The 21,571-nt window shown below is 44.2% G+C and overlaps 2 protein-coding genes and 1 non-coding gene across 3 annotated transcripts in view; 1 reads left to right on the forward strand and 2 right to left on the reverse strand.

Moving 5' to 3' along the window:
- Window positions 1-317: 317 nt before the first annotated feature.
- trnag-ccc (transfer RNA glycine (anticodon CCC)) lies at window positions 318-388 on the forward strand. The gene has a single exon. It is a non-coding gene; the product is annotated as a tRNA-Gly (tRNA).
- Window positions 389-867: 479 nt separating this feature from the next.
- Window positions 868-5,809, reverse strand: LOC148885664 (uncharacterized). Its single transcript, XM_089018624.1, is given in 8 exon segments — window positions 868-1,616; window positions 1,700-1,802; window positions 1,868-2,004; window positions 2,977-3,010; window positions 3,012-3,063; window positions 3,158-3,251; window positions 3,356-5,106; window positions 5,583-5,809. Coding segments are annotated over 5 exon segments (1,968 nt in total). The 5' UTR covers window positions 5,105-5,106; window positions 5,583-5,809; the 3' UTR covers window positions 868-1,616; window positions 1,700-1,802; window positions 1,868-1,965.
- Window positions 5,810-7,150: 1,341 nt separating this feature from the next.
- LOC148885665 (uncharacterized) overlaps window positions 7,151-21,571 on the reverse strand; it is a 30,918-nt gene continuing 16,497 nt past the window's right edge. The window contains exons 2-22 of the mRNA XM_089019038.1: window positions 20,493-20,511; window positions 20,047-20,299; window positions 19,321-19,398; window positions 19,174-19,239; window positions 17,976-18,127; window positions 17,777-17,861; window positions 17,525-17,684; window positions 17,315-17,438; window positions 17,106-17,220; window positions 16,609-16,665; window positions 15,635-15,703; window positions 15,452-15,541; window positions 15,290-15,393; window positions 14,709-15,165; window positions 12,757-12,855; window positions 10,976-12,676; window positions 9,268-9,415; window positions 9,041-9,158; window positions 8,808-8,967; window positions 7,860-7,952; window positions 7,151-7,585 (exon numbers count right to left, since the gene is read on the reverse strand). Coding sequence (XP_088875164.1) covers window positions 7,472-7,585; window positions 7,860-7,952; window positions 8,808-8,967; window positions 9,041-9,158; window positions 9,268-9,415; window positions 10,976-12,676; window positions 12,757-12,855; window positions 14,709-15,165; window positions 15,290-15,393; window positions 15,452-15,541; window positions 15,635-15,703; window positions 16,609-16,665; window positions 17,106-17,220; window positions 17,315-17,438; window positions 17,525-17,684; window positions 17,777-17,861; window positions 17,976-18,127; window positions 19,174-19,239; window positions 19,321-19,398; window positions 20,047-20,160 — 4,104 coding nt within the window. The 5' untranslated portion in view covers window positions 20,161-20,299; window positions 20,493-20,511 and the 3' untranslated portion in view covers window positions 7,151-7,471. The remainder of the gene's footprint in view (window positions 7,586-7,859; window positions 7,953-8,807; window positions 8,968-9,040; window positions 9,159-9,267; window positions 9,416-10,975; window positions 12,677-12,756; window positions 12,856-14,708; window positions 15,166-15,289; window positions 15,394-15,451; window positions 15,542-15,634; window positions 15,704-16,608; window positions 16,666-17,105; window positions 17,221-17,314; window positions 17,439-17,524; window positions 17,685-17,776; window positions 17,862-17,975; window positions 18,128-19,173; window positions 19,240-19,320; window positions 19,399-20,046; window positions 20,300-20,492; window positions 20,512-21,571) is intronic.

Below are 21,571 nucleotides of genomic sequence, written 5' to 3' on the forward strand. Positions count from 1 at the left end.
AGTAACACTGAATACGGTTATTTGAAAAAAGATTTTTTGAGTGAACAAACGTGGTCAACAACGAGAAAAGTTCAAAGGACACAAAGTGTGGACATGACATTATATGTCTCATAGTGACATCTAGCGGTCAACTTTTGAAACTGCCAAACATGTCGATTCCATTCCGGCTCGGGATGACGGATAGATTGGACTTTTTCGCGTGTTGTTTAGCGTATGGGCTTTTCTGTCTACATTGTAAATATTTAGAAGTCAACTGTTTACCTTCACATTTCGGGTTGTATTCTATTTGTAGGACTTTTTCGACACTCAAATATAACGCGCCGCTGGTGTAGTGGTATCATGCAAGATTCCCATTCTTGCGACCCGGGTTCGATTCCCGGGCGGCGCACTCATTTTGAAGACTTGATTCATCAATTTATGATGTCTGCCTCTTATCACTTTTGTATTCACCGTTTCTGTTTCGCATGACCGTTTGCGTGATTTATTGTTTAGCTGTTTGCTTTTGTATTAATTATGTCTTCTTTTAAATGGAGACTACAATAATTCTATGTTTGACTGTTAAATAAATTCAAAACAAAACAGATCATCTCAGATAGGCACATGGGTGACCCAAATGAGGGCGAGCGGCTCTAATAATGGATGGTTGTAACCAAAGGAAATACACAAAATAAAAATGACGACATGAAATTGGTTGCGTGTTCACTTAAAGGCAAGACAATTTTTAAGTGCGCATCCAACTAAAATTATGGAACAATAACGTGTGTTCATTCATGATTGCGTCATCTACAATTTTGCAAATTGAAGCCAGCTGACACCGGATGTCAGAATTGGTGAACACGAACCAACATACATACTGAGATTCTTTCATTGTCGTGCCATTTATTGGTGTGCAGCAATCTGTTCGTTCAAGACAGAAATTGGAAGAGATCTTGATTTAAAAGGGAAGGACTGCTATTCATCTTCCAAAAGGCGTAAAAAAAATCAGATGTGACATCATCATGTGTGTTTTAAGGACGGCATGGCAACTGTGTGTGATGCACATCCCAGCTACGACAATAACAATCCAGAATTTCTGAATGCTTATGAATAAAACTGTTCAACAAATTTGGACTGATTTTTTTAAATCAGAGACACTAGTTAACTTTTTGAATTGGTTGTTGTGCGCTGAATCAGAATTTGCCACATTTTTTTCCGAGGGCATCTTTTCAGAACAATAACATCATTAGTAATGATGCATATTTTCAATTTATACCAATGTATTAATGAATTAAGGGTTAGGTTTGGCATCAGAATTACTTTGAAATGCCACATTCATTCATTTATTCATTCAAAACCAAAAATCAAATGTCTCAAAAAACCAATGTGCTAGAAAACTGTGAAGACATTGTTGAAACCAGTTATGAGAATAACAATAATAATAATACATTTTATTTCTAAGCGCCTTTTAAAACTCCCAAGGACACTTTACACAGAATATTTTTTTCTGCGGGTGAGCAGCTGCAGTCAGACGTGCCACCAGTGTCAAAAATGTTTTGGAACACATGAAGTCACCTTGGATTCAAAATTTGCAGGTGATGAGTGAACTGAAAACTCTGTGGAACTCCTCAAGTTGTCACCTGAAACAAATACACACAACATCAACATAAACAAAAAGATAAAAAAGTCAAACGTCACAAAAACACGCGAGGAGAAATGCTACCGTAAAGCTTGAATGACATTGATGGACACGTGGAGGCTGCTTTTGATGATGTCACGGGACTATGGGCGTGGTCATAACATGCCCCGCCTCCTGAACAACTTTGCTGAAGGGGGAAAAAATATACGAGTTGAAATTTATGTCTTGTGACTTAATAGTATGAGTACTTACATCTGATTACTCTGGAGTGCTGTTACGTAGTCATGTGACTCCAGGTGTCAATCATGCATCAATTGCTTGTCAATGATGAGAGCGGTCGCCCTTGTCTGTCACCTGACATGACGCAGCACCTCTCGCCAACTTTTCCTCTGTCACATGGAACACCCATGTGAGCACAAACACACACATACACAAACACACGCACATTCACAAATAAACACACTCCTACACACACACACACACACACACACACACACACACACACACACACACGCACACACACACACACACACACACACACACACACACACACACACACGAGATCTCATGCACACACACGAGCGCTCGGACGCACACACACATTAATACATACAGTACATTAAAGAATTTATTCCGTGTCATTTTGAGGTAACATTGGGGGGAAATGTATCACCCAAAAAGAGGCATAAAATGGCATCCAAGCTCCTGTGAGGAATTAATCAGCCCGTTTACACAGGGTGATAAATTCCTTCCATGGAACTTTGTCGCCCTCTTCTGGCGGCTTTTTGGTGCAACACAAGGTTTTCAGACCAAACAAGTACAGCAAAATACATTGACGTGATGGAAGGACTGCTACAATGTGTCTTTTCTTTTTCGGTCAGGGGCCTTCCTTCAGTGACGTCACGTACGGACTCGTCACCAACTCAAAAACAAGACTTCTTGAATAGTCTTAAAACGTAAAATATAGCTATATGCGGTGGAATCTTTGTAAAATACGCTCAGTAGAAGTCATTTGAAGCCGTGGACACAACTTGTCCGGAGACGTCGGTTGTCCTTTAAGCAGACAACGCAACGCAAACATTGTATTGCGCATGATGACGACAAACGACAACGGGAGAAAAATCTTTAGCAAGGGATATTTACCATAAATTAAGCAAGGGAGCATTTGTGGTAGGTACTTCCTTAATTTAAAAAAAATCTGTTATACTTTGCAACATTTTTTTTAGATTAGTCGTCTTATTGTGTTTCAAGTTGTGAAAAATGGGGCAGGCAAGTTTTCAGACACTGAGTTTCAGACACTGCTAATAAACGCAAATAAAACACACACGCACACACGCACGCACACACAAAAATAAACGCACCTGTGTATGTCCCTCATGCTGTTGTTGGCCAACCCAAGAGATGCTTTGAACAACGTAGTGACAAGTTCTCCTTGTTTAGCACACAACCTAAATACACACGTCAAACACACTTTCATATCAAAAACACGTACAGTTCATACATATTTAAAATGCATGTTCAACACACACGCTTATATACTACCTGCAAGTTGAGCACACGCGCAGTGAAAATATTGGGTGCATCCTTTGTGTGAACATCCCATAATAGCACCTGACTGATGACACCAACAGCACATCTGTCACAGGAAGCACAAGTAGGAGAGAATGATGTCATCCCAAGCAGACAAAAACACTGACAGAAAGCGACATTTATCAGATTTTTTTTTAGCATGGTACAGACCGTGCTGCGTGCCATTTGCTCCGCCTCCTGCAGGCCGTACAAGTTCCCTCGCACCAGGTAGACACCGCTGCTCCAAACACCGCAATCCGAATGGATCCAGCGCTCGCCGCCGTCGTCATCACAACAGTTGGCGAGCGAGCCGGTCACGGGTAGATACGGCCCGTGAAGATCGCCCATGCCGTTAGCGTTAGCCTGGCTACCGCAAAGGCAGCACGATGGCGGCGCAACGGCGGGGGCGGCGTCCTTAAGTCGTCCCGGACGGAAACAGGAAGCTTTTGGGGTGATGCCAGTAAAAAACGGGGCGACGCTTTGTTTTTGCTGTGGGGCGTCTTGTTGCTCCTCGTGGTTGACCACAGTCACATCATGACAGTGGGAGCGGGCACGCCAGCGAACTCGCACAAACGGACAAAAGTTGTCTGATGTTTTCTTTTTCTTAGCTATTTTTTGCTCGACGGTGCACCTTAATTTGATTTGAGGCTCGGGCGGTGAGAAAAGAGACGACGGTGGAAACCACGCTCGACGATTACGTTGTCGTTTCTTTGCAGATTTTTTAGCAAACGCCGATGACTTTCGTTTGGTTGAAATTCTTGCAGCGTTTGCTGATTTGGTGGTGGTGGTGCTGAGGCGATGAGATTTGCTTGCGGCGTGAGCATGATGGGGATTTTTTGCCGGGTGGTGTCGGTGAGCATCATCAGATTCGCTTGCGTGACGTTCTTGAGCCTTGCTAGATTTTTGGGACAAGCGGCGCTGTTGAAAGTTGTCTATTTTGGGGGTGAAATGTTGTTGGGAAGCGTTTTTTCTGGCTTTGTGGAGTTGGCGAGCATCATCAGCTTCGCTGGAATGGCGTCGGAGAACCTTGTCGGCGGTTCGGGACTGGGGGGAGCTGTTTGATTTGTTAAGACGATGATCATGGGTTTGGTTCACCGTGCAGCTTTGGTCAGAGTCGGATTTACTGGCAGTGTGGCATTGCTGAGCATCGTCATCGCTCTCCAGCGCGTTTCCCGTGGCGTCGTCAGAGTCGCAGCTTTCGTAATAAACCCCCAATGCATCTTTCTTTACACTTCGAGCAAGATGGCGACGCACTGGCCGGGGCGACGATGGAGCCGCTTGCTCAAGATGTGCTCTTATTCTGACGCTGCACTTGCAATCAACGGCGGCAGATTTTTCAGGAATTTTATTATGGGGTACTATGGGTCTCCTTCGGGTGACAGGGACTTCTACAATGTCGCTGTCGTCGCTCAACGTGTCAGCACAGGAGTCTGCAATGCCAGCGTAGTCGAATCTAAGGTCCGCAAGGCGAACGACAGGCCGAGCATGATGCGGCGGAATGTCCGCCGAGCTATCCGATTCCTCCTCCACTTCCTCTTCTTCAGATGATGAGCGGTCACTACTCTGCGAGCTGAGAGTTTGCTGGCAATATCCTGGTGACTCCACAATGCCACCAGCCAAAAAAGAGGCGCAGACAAGTGGCTCCTTGGCGGCCGCAAGCAGGACAATAACGTCCGAGCCGCTGTCACTGTCGTCCTCGCAGCTGGCATCCCCTTGGTAGGACCCGGGAGACCACGGGTCATCCCCATCATAACTTTTGGTTCCGTATGAGGAGTCGACACGTGAGCCGGCCTGGTACCACTCAGGCTTGACAGTGAGATCCAAGGCAGGGGCGCACTGGTTTTGGGTTCGGGTTGGCGCGGAGAAGCCTTTGGATAGGTCGACTGCCATGACAGATGGCTCAGAGGGCACCGTCTCCATCACTGGAACACAAGTTTGATACTATACATGTTAAGTCTCACGATTTGGTCAATAGACTCCCGATTTTGACCACCGTACTTACTTTATAAACCAACTATTGATACAATACAGACAGTTCATTTGTAAGGTGAAACAAAAGAAAACGTAAAAAAATAACTTTTTGTACTAATTCAAAGAATAAACAATCAAAGCATTTTTGTGTTTTATTTACTTCTAATTTACACTTTTGTAACGCTCACATTATTTTAACACGCACCACAGTCGCGAGTACGAAAATCTCCCGATTTATGATTTCGGAAACCTAAATGTAATGTGATACGGTGGACATCCATGTAGACAATAATCACATCAATATACAGTGATATTTATCAAAATCGCAGGTTGGTGGCTTAATAATGTTGAATTGGTGGAGTTTGTTACCACTCGCGGTGCGGAAGTTGTGAGTGGGTCCCCGGCGAGACGCAGCGCGCTCACGAACCTCTTCAACAGGCCCAGTCGGCAGCACACACCGTGCTAGCTGTAGCTACCGTGCATGCTAACTATCCGGACCGCCAGAGTCAGCACGCACACGTTGTCAACATTTTCGTCGACGCCTATGTGGCAGGCATAACGTACTCAGAAAATATTAATAAAATACTAAACACTCGGTATTGAACCGTTGTTTTTTTGCTCAAAGATCCTGTTGATATTGTGACGACAACTGCCACTTTGACAAGTTAAGTATAATTTAAACACCCACAAACCCGGAAAACGGGAGTGTTGTTTTCAAAGTAAGAGTAAAATACAAGGAAGCCATTGACAAATGTGTTTCAACCACAAATAATATATCCTATCAAAGAAGGTAATTACAAAAACATTTTATATTGTGTTCCCTTTTCTGAGTGTATTTCAGTTCTCTATAATCATGCATTTTTTGTGGGTAGAGTTCTATTATAACACCAGAGAATAATGATAGGTCAAAGCAGGTAGTCTACACGAGCCAATTTTGAGAGGCCTTTGCACTCCACCACCTTTTACGATATGTAACTGACGAATTCACACACTCGGGTGCAGCTACTCACAGTTCTCAGGAGTACAGGCCACTAGAAGAATTTGGTCAGAAGGTTTTGGTTGTGTGGAGCGGGTGAGCGACTGGTTAGCAAGTCGGCCTCACGGTGGAGAGATGCAGGGGTTGATTCCAGCTTCTTCTTGTGCCGGTCCCAAGCCCGGATACAGAGGGTTGTGTCAGGAATGGCATCCGAGGTAAAAGCTTGGCCAAAACATGCAGATCAAACCTCAGAAGATGGAGGACACTGATTCGTTGTGGCGACCCCTTGAAGGGAAAAGCCGAAAGGAAAAGATGTGCACATTCCACCATGATGTCCTTGATTCACTGCTGAAAAGGTGGCTTTGATCCTCCCCTCTTTCATCTAGAACTGCTTCATGTCAAAGAGGTTACAGCAAGTGCTGAAGAATGAATGACTCTGTCTTTGTGTTGTCATATTAGTTATTTCGTTTTTTGTTACTATAAATGTGACGGGTGTCACAGTGCACAACTCCGTTACATAAAGACATGCCCATTTCATGGTAAGATCAGAGTATTGTCATCAAATGGTGAGTATAGTTTTTGCTTTTTTGAATGTTGCTGTGCCGATGACCATTTTGTGTTTGGGAGCCTTTTACTGAGCGAGTTGCTTGTTCTGTAGCCACAAAGGGACATATGTCTTCTTGTGCCGGTCCCAAGCCCGGATAAATACAGAGGGTTGTGTCAGGAAGGGCATCGACATAAAAGCTTGGCGAAAACAAACATGCGGATCAAACCTCTAAAGATGGAGGACACTGATTTGCTGCGGCGACCCCTTGAAGGGAAAGTCGAAAGGAAAAGATAAGTATTTTCTCTCCAACTTTTTATTTAATCAAGCACACACACACACACACACACACACACACACACACACACACACACACACACACACACACACACACACACACACACACACACACACACACACACACACACACACACACACACACACACACACACACACACACACACACACACACACACACACACACACACACACTTCAACTTAACAGTCATTTCTGGGTGCTTTTTTATCTCATTGACTCAACAAAACAAGCTTACTTTGTCTTTATTGTGAGTGAAGGAAATATTAAAACCATTCAAATAAATTATAAATATGAAAATGTCTTATATGTTCAAGTCATATTTCAAACAGACAAGACAGAAAAAAATGACACTACAAATATTTACAACACTGACTTAAGAGTTGCCTGAGAATAATTTAGAAATACAGAAATAAATTATGTGCTACATGAGAAAAATTGGTAGGGCTCCAACAGGCTTTCATGCTACTTTGTGCGCCATCAATCGTCGCTCCAATAAACTTTGACCTGCTCCGCGGCCAACAGTTTGCCATGCAGGCTGGCGACCTGTCGCCTCATGCTGTGAAGCTCACTCTCCTTCACACGCAGCAGTAGCTGAAAGGACATCATTGTTTACTAATTCTTTACTTCACAAGTATTTTTTTTTCTTCAGCAGACCAACATAGTTACTGAACTGACAATGTGAAATTTGTGAGAATCATTCATCAATCCCTATTCTCGAATCACTATGATGGAATTTACGCAGTGGACATAAATAGTTCCCAAAATGTTCCAAAAATATCTTTACACTGAAATAATGTCTTAATAAATTCACTTTGTAAGTCACTATATACAGTCGTTGATAGGGAGTGCTATGAAGCCCGCTCACCTCCATCTTGTAAATGTTGACGTCCTGATTTAAAGGAAGTACTTCCTGTTTGGTCAGTCGACTGACCTCGGCCGCCAGGCGAGTGCTCAGCTCCTATGAAGTAATGACATAAAAAAACATGCTCCTCCCACTGAGCCTTAAAGGACAACCGACGTCTCCGGACAAGTTGTGTCCATAATTTGTAAAATTAGCTGTATTTTACGTTTTAAGACTCGTTCTGAATATTCAGAAAGTCTTGTTTTTGAGTTGGTGACGAGTCCGTACGTGACGTCACGAAAGGACCGCCCCCTGACCGAAAAAAGATTGTAGCAGTCATTGTAGCAGTCCTTCCATCACGTCAATGTATTTTGCTGTACATGTTTGGTCTGAGAACCGTGTTGCACCCAAAAGCCGCCAGAAGAGGGCATCCAAGCTCCATATAAGGAATTTATCAACCTGTGGAAGCGGAGGTGGCCACTGGAGGTCGCCATTTTGTGGCTCTTTTTTTTGGGTGAGACATCTCCCCTCAATGTTGCCTCAAAATGGCACATATAATTCTTTAATCGATTGCAAACATGTATGCTTTCCTCTTTGGAACTATTTGAATCATATTCATAACTGGATGTGTAACAAGAAAGCATATTCTCCGAATCTGAAGCCATTGTTTTGATTCACAAGCAATGCAAGACGTCTTGGCGTGACGTCAAGGAATGGGGGGCGGAACTTTCTGAAAATGCCCAATTCGTGTTTTTGGTATTTTAGATGCTATAAAACGTTTTTCTGATGTCAGTTAAAAAACAAAAGTGACGTCGGTTGTCCTTTAAAGGATGAAAGCCTGTGAATAATTGCATTTCAAATGGTACACTATGGAACCAAGCAGTAAAACATGATCAAGACGGTTCACCAGAATGCACCTTTGTCCAATTTTAAATCTGAAGCCGTTTTATATCGACTCCCACGTGTTCTGACCTGGTTTTGTTCCATCAAATCCTGGTTCTCCTGCTGCTGCTGACTAAGCGTTTTCCCCTGGTCTTCTAATTCCTGAGTCATGTGCCCAATCTCAACACATTTGAGCGCAAACCGATAAGACAGATCCTCGAGCTCCCGCTGACAGGACGCCAGTTCTTCACTGCAAGCATGCAAACGCACACACGTCGATGCACAACATGCTAGCATGCTAACGAGCTCCAGTAGACTTCTACCTGTGTAGCTTAGTGACTTCCTCCATGAGAGTGTCTCCTGTCACATTGAGCGTTTGACATCTCCTCTGCACTTCCTTGTCCAGCTCCACGCGGTGAGCGCGCTCGATTGCCTCGATGGCTGACCCCGACGCACAGGAAGTTGGAAGACGGACAAAGCGGATTACTCATCAATGACAAATCCAATGGACCAATAGGTGTGGCTGATAAGGTCTTGCAATACAACTCACCGGTTGCTGTCGCGACCGCCTCTTCGTTCAGCATCCTGTCTCTCTCAGCCAGGAGGCAGTCAACTTCCTTGATGTGTCGCTGCTGCAGCTCCTCTGTCATCTCCACGTGACAAGCCTCCATGGAGGCCAGTCCACGCTCGCATTCCACCTGATGCCACAATAAATAAATAAATAACATACACATATTCATAAACAATGAAGACCATTTTGAGTGTACAGTGATCATTCACAGCCATTCACTGATTTATTCGGGAATTGAAAATGTGATGTAGAGCGGCATTCCCGAATGTTTGGGTTTTGTGTCTTGTTTGGGTGCTGATAAAGCGCTGGCCATGGCCTCTGGCAATTTTTTTCTTTTCCACAAGGGGTCAGGATTTCCATTCTTTCCATGTTGGTGTTTTGTTTCAGCTTCAGCTGTTTTTAAAGTGCTACATAAACCAATGTTTGTAGTATTGCATTGTATTTTAGACAGCCACCCTCATTTCAAGCTCATAAAACTCCAGATCCATATAATTTAGGAATTAACTCTTTTTTTCTGATGAAAGAAGAGAGACTAAGGTTTCTTATGCTGCATTGAATGTTTTAGTCCTAAAAGTCAAGATTCTGTGAGTCTTGAAATTCGTGTGACAATGACAAAAGCCCTGGCAGTGGTGTGGACACTTTTGTGCACGTCTGGCAATGAATGAGTTAATGAATTTATAATCTCCAGCAAGCCAAATGTCTGCTTTTGTGAGCCTTCAATGATGCAATTTTAGTTTCAGAAACCAAGAGGACTTTTTTAGGTCCACCAATGTTGTGTATGTTTTTGCAAAAGCAAACACCTTAGCTACTTGTTTTGCAAACATCAGAAAAATTCCATGTACAATGAATCAAACATTTTCATAAAACCATTTAAGCCAAAGGCGTCAAAGTCAAGGCCCGGGGGCCAAATCCGGCCCACCACATTATTTTTTTTTCGACCCGCGAAAGCAAATCAAACTTGTGAAAATCCATGATGCTTGCTAAAATCCTAACCAAAAAGTCATATTTTTGAATGTAAACCACAATCTTCTTCTTCTTTTCCTTTCGGCTTTTCTCTTCAGGGGTCGCCACAGCGAGCCAATGTCCTCCATCTATCCCGGTTTTGTGCATCCTCTTCTCTCACACAAGCTACATTCATGTCCTCTTTGACCACATCCATAAACCTCCTCTTGGGTCTTCCTCTCGGTCTCCTGCCTGGCAGTTCAAGGCTCAGCCTCCTTCTCCCGATATAGTCGCTCTCTCTCCTCTGGACATGTCCAAACCATCTCAGTCTGGCCTCTCTGACTTTCTCTCCAAAGCCTTGAATATGAGTTGTCCCTCTAAGGTACTCATTCCTGATCCAATCTGGTCACTCCCAAAGAAAACCTCAACACCTTCAGCTCTGCTTCCTGTCTTTTCTTCAGTAGCACTGTCTCCAGTCCATGAATGTAAACCACAATAACCATCATTATTCTTGACTTCAGATTTGAAAAGTAGTTATTCATTATTTTTTTGTGCGCTCTATATGATATATGTGGAGGTGATTAAACATTCTAATGGCTTCCCCAAATTGGTAAAAGCCCTTGAGAGGAAACCATAACTACTGTACAATGTGGCCCGCGGCAAAAAAAAATGACTTTGACACCCCTGATTTAAGCATTTCAGTTACCCTAACGTACATGATTGTTCGTCTTCTTTGAAAGTTTACCTTCAAGTTCTGAACCTCCTCGTCATGTTGTTTCTGATCAGACTTGAGTTTTTGTCTAGTGATTGACAGCTGCTCCTCCAGATCCGTCACGCGACCCATCAGCTCAGCCACTTGACTCGCCTCCTGGCTTCCTGTCACTTCCTCTTCCTCTCCCTGTTGCGTCTGGCTGCCGGTGTCGACGCGAGCCGTTCGTTTCTCGGCGCGGGAAAGTTGCCTTCGCAGTTGTGCGTTTTCTTGCAGCAGGCGGTCGCATTTGCTGGTCATGTGACAGCAGAAGGCCGCCTCGGTGGAGAAAATGAAAGTGGCGCGTAAACGCTCGGCCGTCATCCTGAGTTTGTCGCGTGCATCGGAGGACGCCACATTGATCCAGGAGGAGAAGATCTGGACAATCATCCCCAAAAATTCCACACCGCTGTCATCCGCCGCACTGGGATGCCCGGCATTGTCCTTCATCTTGCCGCTTTCTGATGCGGTGGAATGTTGGGTGTTCTCCATAAAATCCTGGATATTTACGTTCGTCTCCAAACCGGTGGGACTATCATCTCCTGTGAGAAGGCCCTGCTCCAGCATCAAGATTTGATTTTCAGGAATCATCTCCGGTGCGGTGCCATTGAGAAGCTCCTCATCTTGTTCTTGTGGGTGGGAAGCATTGGCGTTGACGCTGTCCAAGAGGGCACTCCAAATCTCTTCCAGTTTGAGCTGACAGGAAGCAACCGGATGCCGCGCTTCCTCTTCATTAGCAATCTTGCTCTTTCTCGCGTCCAGTCTGTCAAAATCCTCAAAGAACCTGTCCAGAACCTTCCACCTCAGCATGCTCCACTCCAGCAGTTTGTGCGTTCTTGCATCCACAGGCGTTGGGAAGTCGGCCTCTTTTTGTCCATGTAGCTTCCCAGCATCCTTTAGGGCTTGATTTTCCGCTTGGAGCTGCCTGCAGCTGAGCTCCGACTGACAAAGCTTCTTCTCCAGCTCCGTCAGCTTGGCCTCAGTAGCTTGGAAGCACCGTAGAAGGAAGCCCTCGCCGTTGCCCACGCTCACCGTCTCCTCCTTTGCCACGCTTGCCTCATCGTCCTCTTTCCGCCGTAGGTGGACTTCGGCGTCCCCCAGCCTGTCCTCTAAGGAGGTGATGATGGTCTGTGCTTCCAGAAGTTGCTGATCCTTCTCCAGAAGCTCCCGTTCCAGGTCCTTTACCTTCTTGGGAAGCGTTTCTGCACACCTGTGACCGAGCTCCACCTTGAGACGTTGGATCTCACGGTCAGCCTCGCTCAGCTGGTTGAGCATCTCCTGGTTGCGCTGGTTGAGGGCTTGCTTCTGGCCGCTCAGGATCTCCACTTCCTGGAAGAGCTTCCTGACATCCACTTGGTCACCACCCGCCTCGGCCACAGCGTCTAACCCGGCGGACCGGCAGTCGCCTTCGGAGTCCGGACGAGGTTGATCGTTCATTCCGCGAAGCTCACATTGGACACACATAAAATCCCCCAAGTTGAGACGTTCGTTCTGAGCTTCTCGGTCCGTCGGAAGCTCTGCGTTGTCCGACACCGTGGAGGCCAAGCTGTCACACCAAACAGGAAGCAAATCATCGTCCGTTTCCCGTGTATCGACGACAAGGCGCCGGGGCTCTGGAATTCCACTTCCTGCGATGACAACAGCTGGATTTTCACCCTGAGAGTGAACATCATCTCCAGATCTTTGCAAACATTCCGACTTTGGGAAAGCAAGAGAGAAGGAAAAGTGACTTCATGTAGCCATAACGTTCAGTCGATAAGATGTATGTCAATGTTTACCGTTACGGTTGCATGATGCAAAGTCCACACGCTTAAGCGAGCTTCCAGCTCTTGTCTGCCGCGCTCCGACAATTCCAGCTGACACTTCAGATCCTCAAACTTTAAAATAAAAACAAGTAAAGTTTCAAATTGCTCAGTAGCCATGGTAATCATTCCTTCCTTTGCTTCTCTATACTTTACATGTTATTTAAATTTATGAGTTTCAGGAGTTAGTATGTGCGCTAGTTAGCAAGTGATTAGCTGATGAGTGAGTAATTAGTAATGAGGGAGATAAGTTCATTAATACGCTTGTTATTTTGATAGCAAGTGTGTTAGCAAATTAATGATCCCGTTTTTGGGGTAGCATGTTCAGCGAATTGGATATTTTGTTTGTGAGTAACTGAATAATTAAGCTAATGTTTTAAAGGACAACCGACACCTCCGGGCAAGTTGCGTCCATAATTTGTAAAATCACTTCAAATGACTTCTACTGAGCACATTTTACAAAGATTCCACCGCATATAGCTATATTTTACCTTTTAAGACTAAGGCTGAATATTCACAAAGTCTTGTTTTTGAGTTGATGACGATGCCCTAAGAGACGTCACGGAGGGAACGCCCGTGACCGAGAAAGCGACACACAATGCATTTTGGGTACTTTTTTTTTTGGTCTGAAAACACAGTGTTGATCGCAAAACTAGAAGGAAAACTACATAAATAACGCAATGGTGAATCATTGTGTGTCGCAGCCAATTGCGGTAACATGCATAAAGAAGGTAGGTATAAGTTTAAACAAATTCCCAGCGGACAAATCAGCCCATTTCCAACGGAGCTTGTGCGCCATCTTGTGCATTTTCTGGGATGCTACTTTGGAGTCCAGATGGCTCGAATTGATACGGAAGGACTTCTTGAATCGATTGCAAACATTTATCCTTTCCGCTTCAGAACTATTTGAATCATATTCATAAGTGGATGAGTAACAAGAAAGCATCTTCTCCAAATCTGAACTCTCTGAAGCCATTGTTTTGAATCTGGAGCAAGGCAGTGTGTGGCCCATAGTGACGCAAGGGGGCAGGACTTTCTGAACCTGCCCAGTTCCGAGCTCATTTTGTGGCAGTTTTGGGACACTGTAAGTCATTTTTATTGGTGTTTTGCATTTAACTAAAAGTATCAGCCTGCGTGTTTTGGGTATTTTAGATGCTATAAAACGTTTTTCTGATGTCAGTTAGGAAACAAAAAAGTGGTGTCGGGTGTCCTTTACGTCTGTGAATTAGTAAATTGTCAGTTTAGTAGCACATGACTTCGCCCATTGCTGAGTTTGAGGGTTAATATGTGACATATTTTGTTACTTTATTCAGGAATCAGGAGTTAGTTAATTAGCAAGTTGGTTTCTGAATTATTTAACGCGTTAATCTGGTACGGAGTGATTACATTAGTAAGTTAGTGAATAACTCAGTGCCTTAATGATTGAATAAATGAGATTGTTACTCAGTTTTTGAGTTAATCAGCATATTAACTCATGGTTTAACCATGAATTTTTAGTTAGTGAGTTAACCAGTAAGTTAAAGTGGTGAGTTACTGAGTTAATGAGTGAGTGACTCAGTGAGTTACTTAGCTCGTTGTTGAGTTTGTGAATTCCTTTGTGATTTTGTTGCATTGTTATTGAGTGAGCTGTTCGTTCATTAAAACTCCTAAATTGGTACTCTGTGGGTGAGTCAGTCAGGGAAGGAGAAAGCAATTGTATAAATGAGAACACTATTAGGTCAGTACGTCAATTAGCATGTAAGCCAGCGTTTATTTGTTCTCGGGTGACTGATCATTTGCAAATTAGCTAGTTTGTTACTGAGACGGAGGTTCAGTCATTGAGTTGCGGCCATAATGATTGAATGAGTACATTTCTAGATTTGTTTGGGAGTGGAAGAGAGGAAAATCAGCATTTGCGATGAACTGAAGTATAACACTTAAATACTGACCGCCTTCTCATAGTCATATTTGGAGTCGGTGTCGTCATTGATGTCAAGGATCTTGGCGTTCCGAAGTGAGTTCTTCCTCTCCACCTGCTTCCAGCACTCTTCCATTTCGTCCTTCAGACTGGGAGCGGAGGCCGCGTCGCCCATCACTTCTCGGCCCGGAGATAAACCCAGGAGGCTCTCGTAGCGCCTTCTCCTGGCCTCCCTCCTCCTTTTCTTCTCCGGATCGCCATACAGCACCGCCGCAGACCCCGGCGGCACAACTTGATCGTCCTCCGGCATCGAGCCGCCGGGAGGTCGGAAGTCAGTCCAGTCAAAAGTCTTGTAACGGCCTTCGCGCCTACGCTCCGAAACACTCCGGGGCTTGCAATGCCGATTGTGCTCTGACCAATCGAGAGCAACGTCCGGTTTGACCAAAGATTCCTTGTTCGGGCTGAGAACCACCGCTGAGCCTGACAAACTGCATGTTGAAGAAATGACGCATGACGAGTTAATATTGGATGTCGTTCGTTGGCATATTCACATGGAAATATACAACAATTATATGTTCAGAAGCGAACATATGCAAGTTGTAACGATGTTACCTGGTTACATCAGGAGGAGTTTGCACATTTTTCATCAATGCTTGTACCCAGTTCCTCCGTATTCCTGCCGTGATGGCAGACAGCGTGCAGAGCCTGCTCGGAGTCTGAAAGATGGTGGAAGTAGCTTCACATTTCTTTTCAATGTCAAAAATCTTGTCTTACATGGATCTGGAAGCCATAGTTCTTATGGAGTTGCTGCTCAGACACTTGGAAGCACTGGCTCAGGTCCATTTCGCCTTCCTGCTCTGAAGCCTGGCAGGAGAAAAGAAGACCGCAATCCGATCACAGCAAGGAAAGAGAAAGCACATAAAAAGTCACACACAGAAAACCCGCTTGGTGACAAACCTCCTCGGCCACGACATCTTTGTAGAACTTGAGGGAGTCGGCTGACAAGACAAACCAGTACTTTCTCCACTAGAGAGACAAATACAATGTTGAGGGCTTGTAAAATGAAACATGTTTTTTGTATTTTTGAGAATAAATTGAGGAAAGTATATATATATATATATATATATATATATAGTTTTAACATTTTTAAGATGTTGTCTTTCAACGGTTGTCAGCTGCGAATATTCAAAACTTGTGACCCTCCATGAAAGCAAACCGATTGTGATTTTTGCCACATGAAAATGAGACATTAGCAAACGAACATCTTTTATTTTGGAAAACAATGAACATTTTTTGACAATGGTCCAAAACTACAAACATCAACTATATGTGCATTTGCTGCACTATCAATTTGAAATAATTTTCTCATCTGCTTCGTCAATCAATCAGAAAAACAATCAACAGATTTATTCTTTACCAACTCATTCACGGCCAGATGCAAAAATGTGTCCACTCCAGTGCCAGGGCTTGTCATTTTCACTCAAATTCCAGGACCCACAGAATGTTGAGTTTTAGGACTACATAAACATTCAATGCAGCGTAAGAAAACTTACTGTCTTCTTTCATCAGAAGGGCGAGATTCAGAAATAAATAGTTAATTTCCAAGTTATATGGGTCTGGAGTGATCAGAGCTTGAAATGGGGGCAGCTGTACAAAACACAATACATAGATATTGATTTACATATATACATGTAGCGCTTTAACAACAGCTGAAGCTGTAACCAAGCGCTAACATGGACAATAGGCAAATGCTGCCCCCTCGTGGAAGGGAAAACCATTGCCAGAGGTCTGACCAGTGCTTTGTGCCAGGAAAACCAAAACCCGAAGAAATTCGGGAATGTCACACTTTTCAATTACCGAACAAATTCGGGAATGGCGGCAAATGAGTTAATTATTTAAGCTCTAGTGCATACTAAACAGTGTGAGGTTACCTGAGCGTCGTCGTCGAGTTTCACCAGCCAACCTTTTTTGAAGTTTAACAAATCCGGCTGCGAAAATAAATATGTTATTAAAAAAAATCATATCATGCTGATGTTGACTTCAAGTTAAGTGGAACAGTTGGTTTAGTTTGCGTGGAGTGCTCAGTGGTGAGGATTAGCCCATCGCTGAGCGTCGAAGGGGGGCTAGTTGCGGTGGTGCGCACACCCCTGGATCACCACACTGACCACTGGAGGCTTTTAGGAGATGTAATCCTAAAGCCGCATTTGGAGCAGGTCCAGAAAGGCCGTACGCCGGCCTGCCCGTGACAACACACACTCGGGGTCAGACCTCATTCAAAGCAGCATCCAGCTGGAATCAGCCACTGCGCTGAAACAAAACCCGTGTACAGAATCCACCGTGCCAACCGGCGCCATCTGGACACCATCGCTTCACAGGGAAGAGGCTAAGTACACGAAGGGCGAGATCGACGACTGATGCAAACGTTTACCTCCCGCTCGGAAGGGCGGGCATCACTCCTGCACCACCTGGATGAGTTCATCCGCACTTCCGAGTCCATACTGGGCACCTCGGCACTCAAGTTCTTCCCTGCTGCCAAATCGCAGCTGCAAAAACGCCAACAACACGATCATTTATCACATTTGATTGATTGATTGATTGTCTGGATATCTTGCGAGCGTGAATTTGATTGGTGCTCACCTTATGCGGTTAGCATCCATGCTGCGAGCACATGTTTGGATGAAATTGGTCTTGTGCTCAGTCAGATCATTGCAAGGACGCAAACTTCCACACATCGATTGTGCGTCACCAATATCACACACGTCTATGAGGAGGAACCGCCGAAGAAGTCACATGGCAGGAAGTGATCAAACAGGAAGTACATGTGACTGACTGGCGTTTGGACTGCACCTGTTGTGAGACGTTGTTGAGGGTCCGTGACTTCACTTCCTGCTACACCCCACACGGTGATCCGCTCAACCTGTTGGTCTTCCTGCCAATGGTTGCCGCCGACCACCGCTGGTGCTTGGAAAATGGGGCCCGGGGCTGCCATCTTGGCAGGCGAAGGTTCCTGTGAGTGAAAAATAAAATAATTGAGGAACTCTCCTATGAAGATAGCACGGTGCTGATGAGGTGACGATGTGGAGAATTTTGGTTTGTCACCTGAACACAGTATGTATCCACTTTGCGTTTCTTCTTGAGGTTGTTGGCGTTGGCCTGCACAAAGACTGCCAGCTGATCACACCACCTGGCAGGAGATACCACACAAAAAAAAAAATCAGATACAAGGCGTGAAGACAAAAATTTGAGAAGGAAATATGAGGCCGGGAAACCAATCGGGTGTCCGTGAGTGGCGGCGTACCCGCTGATTGTGTCCTTATTGTCGGCGCGTACGTAGACTTGGTGGCGCGTAGTGACAATGCACAATGCGTTCTTCTGGCCCGTCCGCAGCTCCGCGTCCAACACAGCCGTGCATGCGTTCATGTCCAACGTGCCTTGAGGCAAAGTGCTAGGCTGGAGGCCGGAAAACAAACAATGATGGCGTTACTGTGACGACTGCGTCCGGATGAACACGTCACCATGAACTCATTCGCTGCCATTCATGAATTTATTCGGGAATTGAAAATATGACGTAGAGGGCCATTCCCGAATTTGCTTGGGTTTAGTTTTTGGGTGCCAATAAAGTGGGGTGCCAATAAACATGGCCTCTGGCAATGTTTTTTTCCTTTCCACAAGGGAGCAGCGTTTTCCTTTGTTACAGCTTCAGCTGTTGTTAAAACTCTATATAAATCTATATCCATGTATTCAGAATCAGAATCAGAATACCTTTATTCATCCCACAATGGGGAAATTTGCAGTCCACAGCAGCAATTGAAAAGGGATGGAGTTGGGGTGGGGTGAAAGGATAGAAAACAAGATATTCTAAGCATAACAAAATAAAAATGTCAACTGTATACTGTGCAAATGTAAATGTGCAAAACCGTTCCATAAGAATAAGAATTGTATTGCGTCGTATTTTGGTCAGCCGCCCTCATTTCAAGCTCTTATAACTCAATATTCTGTGGGTCCTGGAATTCGAGTGACAATGACAAAAACCCTGGCACAGGAGCGGACACATTTTTGCACGTCTGGCAGTGAATGAGTTAATGCGTTAAATAAATCAATATGTGTGATAGTGTATTGTATGTTCAATGAAGTCAATTAAGATCCTTTTCCAGTGAACCCTCACTATTTGTACGGGATATGGATACCTGGGCTGGACAGATTATGGATGCATAGGTAAATGGATATTTTTGCACATGTCTGGCAGTGAATGAGTTAACCTATGAGATTTTTATCATATTTTTGATTTCAGAATCACCAAGGAAAAAAAAAATTCAGAGTAAAATGTACTTTCACAAGTCAAAATTAAAGTATGATGACCACAAAAAGCTGAATTAACATTGGAGGAGGGTTAAAAATGTTAAAACGAGGGGCTAAGGGGGAGGGGGAGGATGTGGATTAGCATTAATCCTAAATCCTCTGTGTAACATCTGGAGCAACATGGCCGCCTGCCTCACCAGCTCATCCAACGCAAACGTCACGACGCCGTCTGCATAAAGCACGAAGAAACGACGCTGCCATTTCTGGTGGGGAAGTTCAGAAGAGGAACAAAAGTCAAAACGGTATCATCAACATCATCATCATTACGGCGTTAAGGGCCTTACCCGTGACCTATGAGCGGCCTTGTCAAAGTCGGTCCCCTCGGGAGCCAAACATAGCCAGCCAGCGTACAGCGCCCTGGCCTGGCCACAACAAAAACAACTTCTTGTCAACGCCAAGGCCACAGACACACAAACAAGCATTGATTGACACTCGTGCCGGTGAACCTGCTAAAACGCTTCTGGAATAATTGGAACCTCTGACTGCCCACTTTACCAATGTGCTGCTTGGTAAAGTCTCATGACATGTCATAAAAACTCCAAATGTATTTATTTATTCCAAAATCATCACACACACAAACACATATTGAGTAAGTCATTGAAACAATGATTCTTATGAAATAAAAAAAATGTTAAGCAAAGGACCAAATGTGTTTCTTTGGCTTCTGTGCATAGGCAAAGTGCTTTTGTGCACAGTTTAGCATCTTTCATTATCGGTCTATTTTCGGTACTAGGGGTCGACATAGCGCCCTCCCTGAAGATCAACCAGTATTTAAGGGTCCAGCTACAATGCTACATGGACCACTACAAAGGTGCCAAATGGAATTTGGTGGTACCTTTTCAGTGTAGGATGCAAGAGGACGTCACATGACTCAATAGGACTTTAATGACAAAAACAAGCTACACGGCATTAGCTTGTTAAGGCTAGCACTAATTACGAGGTTTTAATTAACCCCCAACAAATTCTAAAACGAAAAGGCTTTCAAAAGCAATGTCTCAATTTCTCCTTACGTGCTCCATTCGAGGGTGTGCGGGCACGTGCAGCTCGCGTGACTTGAAGCAGTTCTGACATTTGCTTTTGTTGAAAAAGTTGGCTTGGAACTTCTCGCAGGGGCCGCCCGACATCTTCCTTCTTTTTGTTGTTGATGTTCTGGAAGTTGCAGCTGCGTCGCTGCCTTGCGCCTCTCTGTTCGTCTCTCGTGTCCTCCGCTCGTCTGTCACTCGCACTTTCGGTGGTGGATGACGTCACGAGGTCAACGTCACGCTCATAACGTCGAGCACGTACCAACAACGAGGAAAAAAATGTGTACAATAAAAAATAAATCCTTGTGTGGAATGAAAATGAAAGAAATTATTTTAAATGCATAGGGAAAATAGGTGAGTGGTCTTGTGGATAAAACCACGTTTCGAGATACATTTACCTTTACAATGCTATTTTAAGACGGAATGTCACATACCTGTTCGCTTGGTTCATTCCTGTGGGGAGATTAAGAAAGCAGACGGGACACGACAATAAAAGATCACTATTAGCATTCTCTTGTGTAGTTTACAGATTGTATGTACTTGAGTACTTGTGATTACACAAATTCCTATAATTGAGTATCGAGTATGAGTACTTTAGCAAGCTGTGTGGTAAAATGTGCGAGTGATGCTGAAGAAGACAGTAAAGTCAAAACTTGACGCCTGGCAGGAGGCTTACTACCACTAGAGAGCACTGTTTCACTTAAAGCCAAAGACTTCATTGAACAGCTGATAGTTTTTTGAAAAAGACACAAATTATACAGCACAATTATGAGCACATCAGTCAATCATTGGTGACTCAATCCCGAATTTAAATTTAAGGACAACCGATACCACTTTTTGTTTCCAAACTAACATTAGAAAAACGTTTTATAGCATCTAAAATACCCAAAACACGCAGGGTGATATTTTTAGTCAAATGCAAAACACCAATAAAAATGACTTAAAGTGTCTAAAAACTACTTCAAATTGAACCCAGAAGTGGACAGTTTCAGAAGGTCCCGCGCCCCTGTTTGTGGTGTCACACCAATATGTCTTGCCTTGTTCGAGAATCAAAACAATGGCTTCAGATTCGGAGATGTTTTCTTGTTATTCATATGATTCAAATAGTTCTGAAGAGGAAAGCATACGTGTTTGCAATCGATTAAATAATTTATTCCATGTCATTTTGAGGCATCTGGACAGAAATGTAGCACCAGAGGATGGCGCCACAGCTCCGTGGAAATGGGCTGATTTGTCTGCTGGGAATTTGTGTCAGCGAATATCAAATAGTAGTCTTAGTGCAACACACAACTATTCACCATCGCGTTATTTATGTTTTCCTTCTAATTTCGCCATCGACACGGATCAAGTTTTCAGACCAAACAAAGTACCCAAAATGCATTGTGTGTCACTTTCTCGGTCAGTGACGATCCCTAGCGTTACGTCACTGTAGTTATCGTCACCAACTCAAAAACAAGACTTCCTGAATATTCAGCGCGAGTCTTAAAACATAAAATATAGCTATATGCGGTGG

The sequence above is a fragment of the Hippocampus bargibanti genome, linkage group LG17, assembly GCF_051943395.1.
Source record: "Hippocampus bargibanti isolate YZ-2025 linkage group LG17, ASM5194339v1, whole genome shotgun sequence".
In the NCBI taxonomy this organism is placed as follows: Eukaryota; Metazoa; Chordata; class Actinopteri; order Syngnathiformes; family Syngnathidae; genus Hippocampus; species Hippocampus bargibanti.